General features: G+C 50.3%; 7 protein-coding genes across 7 annotated transcripts; 5 read left to right on the plus strand and 2 right to left on the minus strand.

The window, feature by feature from the left end:
• Positions 1 to 35: 35 nt before the first annotated feature.
• On the plus strand, positions 36 to 347 carry EJ05DRAFT_498262 (uncharacterized protein; the record flags this gene model as incomplete). Its single annotated transcript, XM_033746657.1, has 1 exon — positions 36 to 347. One exon carries the CDS (start codon positions 36 to 38, stop codon positions 345 to 347), a length of 312 nt encoding a protein of 103 aa, XP_033602749.1.
• Positions 348 to 1,401: 1,054 nt separating this feature from the next.
• On the minus strand, positions 1,402 to 2,907 carry EJ05DRAFT_484048 (uncharacterized protein; the record flags this gene model as incomplete). Its single annotated transcript, XM_033745307.1, has 4 exons — positions 1,402 to 2,132; positions 2,188 to 2,274; positions 2,326 to 2,776; positions 2,830 to 2,907. 4 exons carry the CDS (start codon positions 2,905 to 2,907, stop codon positions 1,402 to 1,404), a joined length of 1,347 nt encoding a protein of 448 aa, XP_033602750.1.
• A 319-nt stretch (positions 2,908 to 3,226) lies between these two features.
• On the plus strand, positions 3,227 to 4,457 carry EJ05DRAFT_508853 (uncharacterized protein; the record flags this gene model as incomplete). The annotated part of the gene is made up of 2 exons (XM_033748046.1): positions 3,227 to 3,714; positions 3,788 to 4,457. Exons 1-2 carry the CDS (start codon positions 3,581 to 3,583, stop codon positions 4,455 to 4,457), a joined length of 804 nt encoding a protein of 267 aa, XP_033602751.1. The 5' UTR covers positions 3,227 to 3,580.
• A 317-nt stretch (positions 4,458 to 4,774) lies between these two features.
• Positions 4,775 to 5,404, plus strand: EJ05DRAFT_498265 (uncharacterized protein; the record flags this gene model as incomplete). The annotated part of the gene is made up of 1 exon (XM_033746658.1): positions 4,775 to 5,404. The coding sequence occupies one exon, from the start codon at positions 4,775 to 4,777 to the stop codon at positions 5,402 to 5,404; it is 630 nt and encodes a 209-aa protein (XP_033602752.1).
• A 1,732-nt stretch (positions 5,405 to 7,136) lies between these two features.
• On the plus strand, positions 7,137 to 7,489 carry EJ05DRAFT_498266 (uncharacterized protein; the record flags this gene model as incomplete). Its single annotated transcript, XM_033746659.1, has 2 exons — positions 7,137 to 7,409; positions 7,472 to 7,489. 2 exons carry the CDS (start codon positions 7,137 to 7,139, stop codon positions 7,487 to 7,489), a joined length of 291 nt encoding a protein of 96 aa, XP_033602753.1.
• A 3,321-nt stretch (positions 7,490 to 10,810) lies between these two features.
• Positions 10,811 to 11,480, minus strand: EJ05DRAFT_279015 (uncharacterized protein). The gene has a single exon (XM_033740420.1). The coding sequence runs from the start codon at positions 11,316 to 11,318 to the stop codon at positions 10,908 to 10,910; it is 411 nt and encodes a 136-aa protein (XP_033602754.1). The 5' UTR covers positions 11,319 to 11,480; the 3' UTR covers positions 10,811 to 10,907.
• A 161-nt stretch (positions 11,481 to 11,641) lies between these two features.
• EJ05DRAFT_498267 (uncharacterized protein) lies at positions 11,642 to 12,811 on the plus strand (the record flags this gene model as incomplete). Its single annotated transcript, XM_033746660.1, has 2 exons — positions 11,642 to 11,895; positions 11,950 to 12,811. The coding sequence occupies 2 exons, from the start codon at positions 11,642 to 11,644 to the stop codon at positions 12,809 to 12,811; spliced, it is 1,116 nt and encodes a 371-aa protein (XP_033602755.1).
• Between the last annotated feature and the right edge of the window lie 272 nt (positions 12,812 to 13,083).

Below are 13,083 nucleotides of genomic sequence, written 5' to 3' on the forward strand. Positions count from 1 at the left end.
CCTCACTATGTTAATATGAAGCTGGCCGGCTGATCATGTCATCCAGTCTGACTGCTACTCGTCCTCCTCTTGTGGTGTTCATCACTCTCACCACCCTCACCGCTATTACCTCCAGCTATTCAATGATCGCTCAGCAGTCTGGCCATTCCAGACGCCATAGCAAGAAGCTTGGCTCCCGCTACCACCCCGGCTGCAACATAGACCTGATTCTCCAGTCTGAAGCCGCCCTCTCGAAGACACAGAAGACACCGACACCAAGCTTACGACCGTTTCCGTCATTCCTCGACCAAGATGTCCCTAAACTCAGCCTGGACACAAATCCACACAATTCACACGGAGGTAAATAAAGCGAATCGGAGTCGCCAGCACAAGAAAATCTACCGGATATACTCTCGCCGACTGGAGCTCAAGGGTTGAAGGTGCATGGAGTGCTGTCGAGTGCAATGTTTCCATCTATCCTCTGAGTTCTGAATGAAAAGTGCATATGCACAATGGTATTGGTTCAGACTTCGGCATACAGCCTGGCTCGCTCATATGTTTCATGTAATGTCATCTCGCCCCATTTCCCGCCTTTATAACCTCACCTCGCTTCATTGACATCAGCTCAGCCACTGTGTGAGATGTAGTCCATCGATGACTTTAACTTACCCCCATGTGGCCAAACCTCATGTTGAGCTTTCCTTCCCCTCTCTTTTCCCTCTACAACCACTAAGTTCTATTCGTTTGATTACAGTTGGGATCATGCGAGTCCTTTACCCCTTCATCATTCCCTTACTTCAGCCCAAAACATGACAACATTAGTAATCAAGTCATGTTTGTGCATGCACTTTTTCTGTAATTCGATATCTTATCGCAATATGGTACGTACTGTACCTTATAACCAAAACTTAAGGGCGGTGTCTAGCACATGATAAAATCACTTACAACCATATCGATGTCCGTCTCTGAAAGAACAGGCCGAGGTGGAGAAGAATCGCCAAAAGCTCTTGTAGCACGATCTTTGTTACTCAATAATCGTCTTCAACCCTGCTGGTTTGCCTAACGACCGGCCTATCTGGCGGCTGAAATTGTGCACTCACTACACACAGGTGACGTCGAACACAAGTCTTGACCTTGAGGTCAGTAGGGTGATCTTGGCCTCCGCTCCGCCTGCACGAGACGTTCACCGACAGTCTAGTCATGACATTTCCCCATTCCGATTTGATATGAGCTGATCACGATTGGGCAACCTGCGCAAGCTACACAATGTCTTCAAGAGCGACCCACACATACCCTGTGCTTATATGAACTCTTTGTTACTAATCTTGCGATCGAGTGGCCTGGGTATATCCCAAGTCCAAACTCATGTATATCATGATCCCCCCCCCCAACGCCAACGCTATGCTAACAAAACGCTTCAATTTACACAGGACTATCTGAGCTTGGTGGGTAGTAGTATGTCCTATCCTTCCTCACCTGTGCATCTGGAATGGCGTCGAGATTCGTCCGTATATGCCCCTGGCTGCCAGCCATGCCCGGCTCAAGCGTTGTGTGCAGCGAATTGAAGTCAAAATCCCACTGCGAGAATGATCGCAGACTTTCCTTGTCTTGCCGCTTGAAGCTATGGTAGTCGTCGTCGTACATTTCCACCGGTGGCATCTCTGCTATTGTAGCCGGCTGATTGAATCCAGCACTCAAGCTCGCATGTTTGGGCACCAGCGAGCGCGACGAATTAGTGCTATTCCGTGCGTAACTCGCACGGCGTAGCTCCATTGGTGGGTCTACATGGCCGACATCAATGGTGTTCCTACTCTTCGACGCGAACATCCACGAGCGCACAAGCGATCCTGTCGCGCTCTTCGAGCCGTCCTTGCTTCCTTTGCTGTGCTCGGCGATGACGGTGATGAAGATGCTGCGCATCATCATCACAGAGCCCATGAAGACGGCAAGGTTGGTCTCGATGTGTTGCCAGAAGGCTTGCCAGGTGGTGTCGAAGTCGTGCTTGTTGCGGATGCTGACATAGTCGGCGCCGGCGACGCGGATCAGCGCAATGATGATCATGGTAATTGATAGGCATAGGAATGCGGCGATGGCGAGCTTTTGTTTCTTGGCCATGCGGGCTTTGCGGAGGACGAGGATGGGGATGGCGACGACTATGCAATACGTCAGTGACTTATGTGCTTAGGGGTCGTTTTCTGCAAGGCGTACTCATGGCATCGCTGATGATGTCCAGACATGCCGCTATTGTGTTTGCAGCAATACTAATGGCTCGGGGGCTATCTGGGAAGCATTTCCCTTGACATTGTCAGTTGTGGAGCAACTGAGCCGGTTCGCACGTATACTCACTTCGATCGTCGCCAAAGTAAGGACATAGAATGAAGCTTTGGCTTAAGCAGAAACCATAACAAAGAAACACGAGTACAGCTGTAGCCCAATAGAAGCGCGTGATATGGCGCGATACACCATGAACGAGGTCCTTGAAAAAGGCCAGGAAAGAAAACTTGATTGTGCAAATAGCCGTCCATGACAGAGACAAGACGATATGCCTCCAATACACGCCATTAAGTAGAGGGGCCCGCTCTTCTGGTGTTGGCACGATACCATACACATTAATGGCTTCCACAAGAAAGATAGTTTCCACGAAGTAGAACATGGTCACGTTCATGGCCATCGCCGTGGAGGTTGCGAAGATTATCAGATAGTCGTCCAAGGAGAACCTATGTCGGACTCGTAACCTCAAAACTAGACGCATCATCGCAGCGAATGTGCCGAGCGCACACGTTACCCACAAAGTTACCTGAACAACAATTAGCATACTAAGTCATAGCTAAATCTAGGATTTCCTTATACCACGAATGGTACTTTGTCAATGCGGCCGGCATGATCTATCAGACTCTGCCTTGCAGGTGTCGTAGGAGGAACTAGCATAATGAGAGACGGGATATCAAAAAGTGCCGTTGGATCTAAGCAGACCCGAGGGAGCAACATTACAATTTGTACGGCATTGCAGTCAAGCTCACAGCGTCGCTAGCAGGGGAGGGAGTGCAGTGCAACGAACTCGCATGCACACGCGGAGTGATCCAAAGCTGGACTGCAAGCTATTACCGATCGTGCCATCACCACCAATGATGTGGGCGGCATGTTGTTGTTTGTGTTGGTCCTGGAGTGACTAGCCACACTGGTGTAGATATGGATTGGAAAGACGTCCTGTCGACGGGGCCGAACTAGTGGATGAACTTGTGATCCCAGTAAACGGCCTACCTTATTAATCCTACCGGCGTCCTTTCACTTGTCAGGTTCTAGCTAGCCCGCATGAGTGGTATAGAATGCACAAGGTTGCTAGATAGACGTGGGCGGGCACCAACACCGAAGCAGCTCGGCCAGACTTCATCTACTTTGCCCTCGTCTATCCTGGTCGTTGGAGGGGCGGGTCGTCATGTTGGACTACAAATAGAAAAACTGAGATTCCAACGCTGACGTCCATCCAACAACATAAATCTCATGAGAGTGTTGATCATAGCTCTTTTCAGGCGTTTGGACTCCTTGGGTCGGCGACCTGCCGGGCCGGCGCGTGTGGGTTTGGGGGGCTGCGCTGCAGATAATGGATGGCACTGCGTCATATCTCTGGCCAAAACGTGGTGGACTGCAGCTCTACTACCGGCCACTTCAAGTCATGGCAAAGACTAGTGTTGATGCAAAGTCATTGAAGAAAGTCGAGATTCCTCGGGATTTGACGTTTGTTTTGCCCCTTTGTAATCTGCAGACAAAAGCCGCTAACACTCTTTGTAAAGCAGTAACATCTGAACAGACGGCGAACCAGCAATGTCGCCAATGCTCAGATCAACGATATCTACGAAGCTAGCAGATTGCGTGATCACCTGGAGATAGTGAATCCGATGAAATCGATGGATCGCGAGCGGTGGTTCTCCCCACGTCACGGGCGATGTCCAAAGCTTCGCTGGGCCACATTGTTCCACATCCTGGACTCCTGTTGCGACTCTGCATCCAAGCTTGGAAATCTCACAAGCACTAGGAAGCGATCGGAATCTCAGCTCCGCACACTGATTCAGACCATGGATCGCTCTCGTACTCGTCTCGGGTTTCAATATACCAGTCACGTGACCATACTCGAAGAGCAGATTAATTCTTGCTACAATCCAGAGATCGTAATAACAGTGGATTCACATGATATTATCGTACCACATCATTTATATCTTTTTGACAAGTATCGATGCGATACTACGGTACGGGTGTTGCGCAAAGTTTATTCCTCGGGTATGAAACGGTTCAGTGTTTTGAAAATCTGGAAATACTTGATTGATGATATACCCAAGCTACCAAGATCTCATCGTGTGACCGTTCATGACTGGGCTATCATTTCAGTGCTACAGCTTTACATCCCATTGTTACAGGTTAATCCCAATGCTAGAGTGTGTAGTGTGTTAGCTTGGAGGTGGCAATTATTACGAGGAACCTAAACCGCGTCTACGAATGGCACGGGAGAGAAAGATTAACCTTCGATGGTGAAATGTGTCGTGCTTAGCCTCTTTATGCAGAAAATGGTTCCTGACAATGTCGTGGATTCGACATATATAAAGGTCTTGGATTGCACACATATAGCATAATTCATCACCATCGATCATCCTACTCTCATTACATTCAGACGCTCCCTTTGTGCCGGTCACTACGTTCTTTACATTGAATCAGTCTCTCTCTCTCTCAAAACTCCAGTTTTTCATTTCATCTGAACATTTCCCGAGCTTTTTATCTCAAACCAATCTATCAATCAATCAAAATGAAGACCGGCGCCTTCGTTGCATCTTTCGCGCTGCTTGCCAGCTCTGTTATCGCCCTTCCGACATTCAAGCAGGCCGACTTGGGCTCTATCATTGCTGCTCTTGATCAGGTCAGCCCGGCCGATGCGGCTGCCGTTCAGCACGGGGCGGGAGCCACCAACAGCAAGCGCCAGGCCGATATCACCTCCTTCCTGACTGCTCTGCTCCCGGAGGGCACTGATGACTTGCCCGTACCAGGTGCTCATGGGAACTCGAAGCGACAGCTTGATCAGCTTCTTAGTGGGCTGGGTGGGCTCGGTGGACAGGGCAACGGAGGAGCGGGCGGTATTGGAGATATCGGCCAGCTTCTGAGTGGCCTTGTTGGAGGCAACAGTGGTGGTGCTGGAGGTCTTGGTGAACTCCTGAAGGGTCTTGGTGGGGGCAACGGTGATGCTGCCGGAGGTCTCACTCAGCTTTTGAGCGGCCTTGGTGGAGGCAATGGAGAGGGTGCTGGAGGTCTCAGTCAACTTCTGAGCGGCCTTGGGGGTGCCGGCGGTCTTGGTGAACTTCTGAAGGGAATTGGTGGAGGCGCAGTTGGCGGTGGAAAGGACGAAGGTGCCGGCACAGGCTATCAGGCCGAGAAGATCTAGGACAACCGGTCCATCTTGTTCAGGGGATGTGGTTTCTGTTCTGTTTCGATGTCAGATTGCCAAGTTAGGAGATCTTCTTCACGGTGGGGAGATTAGGTCGCAATGCAGCAGCCTAGATACTTTTACAATATATCAAATATTTACGTTGGAATAGCATTCAGCACGGGCATTTTATGTGAATGAGTGAGAATGGTGACTCTGATTCGTATCTAGCATGGCCGGCGCAAGCATGCCAGACTTGAGTCTTGGGTATCAGCCGACCTGTGTCGTCAAAAGATGCTAAATGCATATGACGTTTGTCCCATCAGGATTCCACTGTGACATGTCTCGACAGACACAGTATGGAGGTGCTCATAAGTTCATTGGATTGATCCGCTGATATATAACTTTAGCCCCTGAAAGTCATCAGATCATGGGTCATATCAGACATAATCGTACCAGAGGAAGACGCCGTGACCCCCAAAAGATCCTTCTCGTCACAATATCTCGTCTGTTCAACACCCTAACCAAACTGCCCAAACATAATGTCGAAGACAAAATTCAATCCCGTCCACATGTGCTTGAGGAGAGCTTTCGATGAGACTTCCATATTCCAGAACAGTAGCCCTTGAACAAGTGAAGACGTAAAGGATGATTCAATGGAAACAGGGATTCGCTTTGTCTGATCAATACTCTCCGCGCTCCTGGTGGTTTATTTACTTGATTGTGGAGAAGTACGAGATACGAATAAACACGCCGCTAGGGTGTCGATCACTCGTCTAGAATCACGGGCCGCACTGGAACTAACCTGAACAAGACATGTGGGTGCTGTAACTCACTCCCTCCCTCCTCCCTCCAAGAAATTCTTCTTGCACTGCTGCATTGCATCACATAACAGCAGTAAACGCACATACCAGCTGCGCGTTTAGATGACTTTTGCTTGGTCAGGCCACAACATATCCATCACCTCAGCTCTGCCCAATATTCACGCATCGACATCCCAGCGAATCCATGGATAAACATCAATTTCCCCCGCTGCCAAGCATATTCTATTTTCGGTGTCCAGGCCCCAAGAAAATCATATTAATACCCTCCGCTGACGTCGCTCTCTTCTTGGCACAGAACTCCCCACGGAACCCTTCTCGAACAGTCGGATCCTATAATTACTCCCCGTCTTCACTAGGCCCCACCCAGCACAGACATGTTTCATATGTAGATCTTTTTCTACTGAAATCGTTGTCAAACCTTAGACTCGGTCTCCGATAAAAAAAACATGCAGGAACACATCCATCCATCAGGGGGAAAGTCAGGACCCTGTGCCTGTCATGCGTAAAATTGACCATCTGCGCAAGGCTGAACGAACTAGAGGGCTAAGCGTTTAAGCTCCGTGTGGCATGTGGCGAGACTGCTTAGTCCTCGAGACATGGACTTGGATGGTTGTTTGGCGTGCTACTTTGGGGAAGAGTGAGGTGCTAGGCTGACGTACGTCTGAGCGTGGGCTCCGTGGTTGAGCGGTTCGTCAGGGCGTCGGTAGGGCGATGGTAAGGAAGATGATGGCTTCGATGAGGATCCACGACGACTGATATACCCGTCTGAATGGGATATATAAGCTGCTCGACATCTCGTCCAGGTCAGTTTTTCATCACATCAACAATCACAATCTCAACTACAGTTCCAACATCAACACCACCACAACAACAACCCACCTACAACCAACCCAACAACCAACCAAACAAACAAACAACCAACCAAAATGCAATTCTCCACCCTCGCAACCATCCTCGCCACCACCACCACCCTCACCTCCGCCGCCGCCGTGCAAAAGCGCGTCACCCTCTGCAGCACCAAGACCCCCTCAGCCGTCTGCTGCACCTCGCCCACGTACGGCGACAGCACCGGCTGCAGCGGCCTCGACGCAACCAACGTCAACAGCCTCGACGACTTCATCGTCAAGTGCGCCGTCGACAGCTCTGCCACGGCCCAGTGCTGCGCCTCGCTGGCCGACAACGGACAGGCCACCGACTGCGTGTTTGTTCCCCGGGACTAACTAACTAAGATGCGATTGATGGATCGGAACCGACAATCTAGCTTGTCTTGTACGAATAGTTGGGGGGGCGGTGGTCATAAAGAGAATGAGGGTTTCGAGGTTTCGAGGTTGGTTGGGGGGGGTTTGTGAGAAGTGTGTACTTGGAACGGTCTTTGTACTTTTATCGTATGGCATTGCATTGTAACAAGGGAGTGGTTTCCTGTTGTCGAGTCCTCGTTGATCGATGGATCGATGGGACATCTAGCACTCTGCATGTATTCATGACTGAATAGAACTGGTTTCTTCAGTCCTCTGCCTGGAATGTCTGTGAATCTGGTTTTCCCATTGCTCGAAATTCTGCAGATCAGTTCAGAACCTATAACAACAGCATGAATAGAGTATGAACGATACCACTACTGCCCAAGTACACTGGCCATTAACCTGCTAACAGCAGTCTATCCACACACCGTCATCCCCACAGCCAAATATGACGTCTTCCCCGATCCAGAAATCCGGGGGGTGTGGTATGTGCATTGTGCATTACGCATGACGTGTGCACCCAATCAATCGACCCGAGTCCGGACGAAACAGGCAACTACTTCGGACGTCGACTGTGCGACGTCGTGGCGAAAATTTCCGAGAAAACTAGCTCCGTATGGAGAAAAAAAATCTAGCTTTTCCTCCTCCTCCTCCTCCTCCTCCTCCTCCTCCTCCTCCTCTATACAAAGGCAAAGGGAAAATTTCGCGGGTCTAGGACCGATGCGTACCGGGTATAGAGACAGCAGTTCTCGGCCTTTTTATCTACTTGTACTGCGTGTCCGTTTCTAGAGTGCTGGGTAGAGGAGGAGTACGTTGTGCAAGAACTCATTCATTATACGTGTGTGAGGGATGAAACTGCCATGAACATATCCTGTTCTGGGTGTAAAACAGCGAGTCTTCTGCGCATTCAACGTAATGTGTACATATACAGGTGGAGTTACTGGGCCCGAAAAGCTCACTCGTCTCCTTTGGTTCACTGTGCTCCCGATGCAAACACGAACGGCCAATAGTGCTGGTCATTCAGTGGCACTCGAAACAGACAACTGCCACCATAGAGAGCCATAGAATTATTCTTACATGAGAATCACAAGCCCTAGAACCTTGTACTCCTTTGTTTATCGACACCGGAGCCAAGTAGTAGAACATCGGATACGCGAAATTGTGGAATCAATGCGAGTGTAGTACTCATATACTAGTAATCTACGGGGAATGCCTTGCGAAGGCAGAGATTTACACTAGAGTAGGGTCAAGAACGTGAACACAGTTCACTTTCTACAACTGTAAGAAGCGAGTCCTGTATCAGGAGATTTATGAGTGGTTAGGCAAGCCAATTCGCTCAAGTTAATTTCGCTCCCGGAGACCCAGCCAAGTATGAATATTAGTGTTGACTCGTCAAACCTACGTGGCTAGATGAAGACTCGATTCGATATCTCTCCGTACGATCTGTCAACGACAAAGTGATAGTCAGGGTCTGCTTGTAAGCGGCGTCCGAATTCGTGGCAAAGGGTAAGAGGATATCCAGGCGTACACTCCACCTAAGAGACCTTATGGACGGCGATGATGACAGAGCATACGAAGTATACGATAGTGACACATTCTTCTGTCGTGAACAGAATGCCGTGCTGGCGTAGTACGCACCGGTAGAGGCGCGCGGCTGAGGTGGTATTGGTATGGCAAAGGTCGGGAATGCGACCCAGTGAGAAGGTCACAGCCAGAACGGAGCCTGCACGTGGAGGTGCAAAGACGGACTAGAGGAGGTAGTTGTTCCGTCGTGAGAGGAGACACTGGTTCAATTGGCCTCGTACCGGCGACCGGAGTATGCTTTGTTTGGCTATGCATGATGAACGAAGTTTCTCGCAACCGGAGCATCTGTGATGTGTCTGCATAAACTCGTCATGGGATGAGTGAGGTAAGGTCACATCTCCTAGCTGAATCCAGGGCCATGTAGCTGGAACAGGCTCTGTCGCCGATAATCTGTTCACAGAGATCCCTGGTTCCATTATAGGGGAGCATATTTCTGTGCCCAAGCCGACACCTGTCGGTCATCTTCGGCTGTGAACAAGTCTGCATGTTTCATGCAAAGCTTGCACAGCCCAGAAATATCTAAAAGAAGAGTGATTGAAGCAAGAGGGGAGGAACTCACTATCTTCACGGAGTTTGCCCAAGGAGTGACGCATGTAAAGACGCCTCTCGTCCCTCACACAACGTAACGAAGCGAACAGTCGGCTAAACATAGCACTCACACCGCGTGAGTGGCATAGCGAGATCGTTGGTGTGACAGATGCTCGACAGAGGTGGGCACACAGAAAAGGTGCCTTGTCGGAAGGCTCTTCACGATCAGAGTGATGGTTATAAGGAGATGATATGAAGTGAAGCAGGTCGCACAGCACTTGTCAAATGGCAGTCAAGCGGGTCGCGCAGGCCAACGTGGTCGGACAGGTGCTACAGTCAAACAGTGGCTGTTGTGCGAGGCCAGGATGCTGACGCAGGGTACTGCTGTGGCAAGGCAGTGTCCTGAGAGAAGGGTTAGAAGGATTACTCGAGAGAGATAAGTGAAGACTTAATGGTGACAGTGTGAAGATGCGGTGAGGAAAGCGTTGACATATATGACGATGAGAGATCTGAGAGGCGAAAGTTGGAAACGGTGAGAGCTGAGCGCAGAGTTGAGGGTTTGTTGACATGACTTTGTGTATCACCAACACTACAGAAGTGACGGAAAAAGGAGAGCACGTTCTGGAACAAGTAACTGGGAAGGCTGCAGATACATGCAGAGTTTTGGAGTCCTGATTGATTCATCGACTTGAGAATATTCCTCGGAGCAAAGAATATGAGCAGGTTGTGTGAAGAAGTCAGAGTGAAATGATTCTGGATCCATGGATGTCCCTTGGAAGACCCGTGACGCCGCATGCTCGCGCCAAGTTTTGTCGCAAGCGGGCATGCATCTAGGGGTATTTGGGGGCATCTGGGGGGCATCTTGGGGGCATTTGGGGGGTATTTGGGGGGCAATCAGCGGGCATCAGCGGGCATCTGGGGGGCAGATCTCTCAAACTTCGTGCTGTGGACTGCCGCTTCGGCGACCATCATGCAGCAGATGCAGCAGTCGGCGACCTCGCATGGGCACAGCAGGCCTGACCAAGGGGCTGCATGCACCCTTGGAAATCCTCACTGTCAACAACAGTCAATAGTCAATAGTCAACAAATCTATCATTCCTGCTCGCGACCGATGAGCGACGAATGGGAATTCAGCGAGCAGTCAGACGAAATAAAGGACATCCTTGCGCCATCGCCCGTCATGTTTGGCCGCCCCCCCAAGTGGAGTGTGTTGTTGTGTCTAGAGGCCCCCGACGTGGCTAGACGACGCCCCAAAAGTCAGCCCTAATCGTCACCCATGGATGGTCCCATGCGAATTCCCTTCCATGTCGTGCTTCCATTGCTTTTGTTCTCCTGATTGATCATTTTTCACTTCGTTCCCTCTAGTCTTGCTGCGCGCCAATGTGAAGGCTGCTTAAGGTCCGCGCGCCTGTCATGTCCGATGGTGTGGACTCGTAACAACAGTATGCCGTCGTCCATGGTCTTTGTGTGTCGCGGTAAGCAAGCTGCTGCAATGCTTGACGACATGCCATCCATCCCCCCCTTATGCCTTTGTGACCATGTGCTGCGCGCCGTACAAATGTTTGGCCTTGGTACAGATGACTCTATCCACTTGCTGTCGTGGACATGGATACAGGACAGCAATCCCCAGATTGCACTGATCGCCGGCTTGCCCGCGCCTGAGACGGATGCTGTGAGGATAGAATAGAAGGCGCGATGGCTGCTGTTTGGCCTGTCTTCATCCATGTTCATTCCATCGGAAGGTTGTTGAATCCTCATCGCATTTCGCTGTCTACTAGCTATCCTCCTACCTTGTTGTAGCTTGTCTCGTGTCTGGCCTTCCTCAATTCATACTTCGCTCTCAGACAGATATACCCACTGGCTCAACCGTCCCCACTATCCCCCCCATCTAAACACCCGTATCAGCCGAACTCATCAACTTAGCTACCAGGCGTTCCACTGGTTGGAATATTCACTGGATCGTCTCTACCCGGCGCTGTTCCTTTCACCATTCATTAGCCTCTTTCCGTCATTTCCTGGCCGCGCCGACCCGCTCAGATCCTACTCCTCCGTTTACTCATCTCCCACCCGTCTCCGTTAAGATGTTGTCCTTGTGCAACCTTGCTTTCGACAAGTCCCTCTCTTTCCTCATAGTTCACTTGCAGATCTTACTTTCTTCTGCTCCCTCGCATCCTTCTGGCATGGGCGAGCTCTGGAGAACAGCATTGTGCGGCACCGCTTTCGGTGCTGCCCTCACATATTCGGGCGTTTTCATACCTGAAGTTATCATGGCTCAGATGAAGTTCCAGAACTTTCATATGATGAGAGTCTTCCTGACAGCAACTGCGAGTAGCGCGTAAGTGAGGATTCAGTTCTCCCATGTTCAATATCACTCACATGGTCCATGTAGAATCGTGCTATCACTACCCCATTCTACCTCGAAACCCAACATTGCTGCACGTGGTCCAACACCATTGCCCGGACTCGGTCCATACGGAGGCAACATCCTCGGAGGTATTCTTGTAGGCTTCGGTATGACTCTGGCGGGTGCTTGTCCTGGAACCGTCTTCGTGCAAGTAGGCGCTGGGGTACCGTCAAGTCTGCTCGTCCTCGCCGGTTCTGCAATTGGAGGTATCTGTTATCAGGCTATATCTGGACCACTTCTAAAAAATTGCACATCCGAATCTTCACTGCCCCAGAGGTCAACAATCCCAGAGATCTTGGCCTGTTCCAAGGAGACCGCAATCTTGACTTACATAACGCTTTGCTCAACGGTTGTATTCGGATCTAGCTTTCTCGAAAGTACGACGTTCGACCTTCCAAGCCCTGTTGTTAGTGGATTGGTGATTGGATGCGTGCAGTTCCTTTCTGTGGTTCTACGCGGACGGGCGCTCGGCGTTTCCGGTGTCTTTTCGGATACAGGGAAATGGTTTTGGGATCTTGTCGAAGGCCATGACAAGCCGAGAAATGCACAGCATACCGACCGTCTTCATAACTACCCGACTCCAACCCAAACTTTTGCTACGGGCCTCATTCTAGGCAGTTTAGGCCTCTCAATATCAGCTGTAGCATCGCTGTCATCACCTACCCCTCTTTCTGTTTCCACACTTCGAGCAGTCTCAGGTGGCTTCTGCCTGGCTGTCGGCGCACTCATGGGTGGCGGCTGTACATCAGGACACGGTATCAGCGGGATGGCCATGCTGGGCATATCGAGTGTCATATCCGTGGCTTCCATGTTTGCCGGTGGCATGGCACTGGCGCAGATATACTGATCGTACATGCCTGTGAGAACAGGGCTTACGTATAATGTGGTTCCGGCGGCTTCGTTTTTCGGGAACTGGTTTTGTCAGCGACTACTTGATGATCCACACGAATTCAGTAAGATACCAGGAGGGAGATTGAAGACTTTGGAGCGGGCAGAAAGGGGCACACTAATGCCAATAGTATGCATATAATCATACCCGTATATATACTTCTTGGATACCCAAATAGATTCGTCGAGTTCAAGTACTCTTCCAGTCTGTGTGATCAAGACTTGAACGCT

Source organism: Pseudovirgaria hyperparasitica (assembly GCF_010093815.1).
Source record: "Pseudovirgaria hyperparasitica strain CBS 121739 unplaced genomic scaffold EJ05scaffold_4, whole genome shotgun sequence".
Taxonomy (NCBI): domain Eukaryota; kingdom Fungi; phylum Ascomycota; class Dothideomycetes; order Acrospermales; family Acrospermaceae; genus Pseudovirgaria; species Pseudovirgaria hyperparasitica.

Excerpts from the sequence above, each read along its gene's own strand:
- EJ05DRAFT_279015 (XM_033740420.1), bottom strand. The coding sequence starts at position 11,318 with ATGAGGATTCAACAACCTTCCGATGGAATGAACATGGATGAAGACAGG.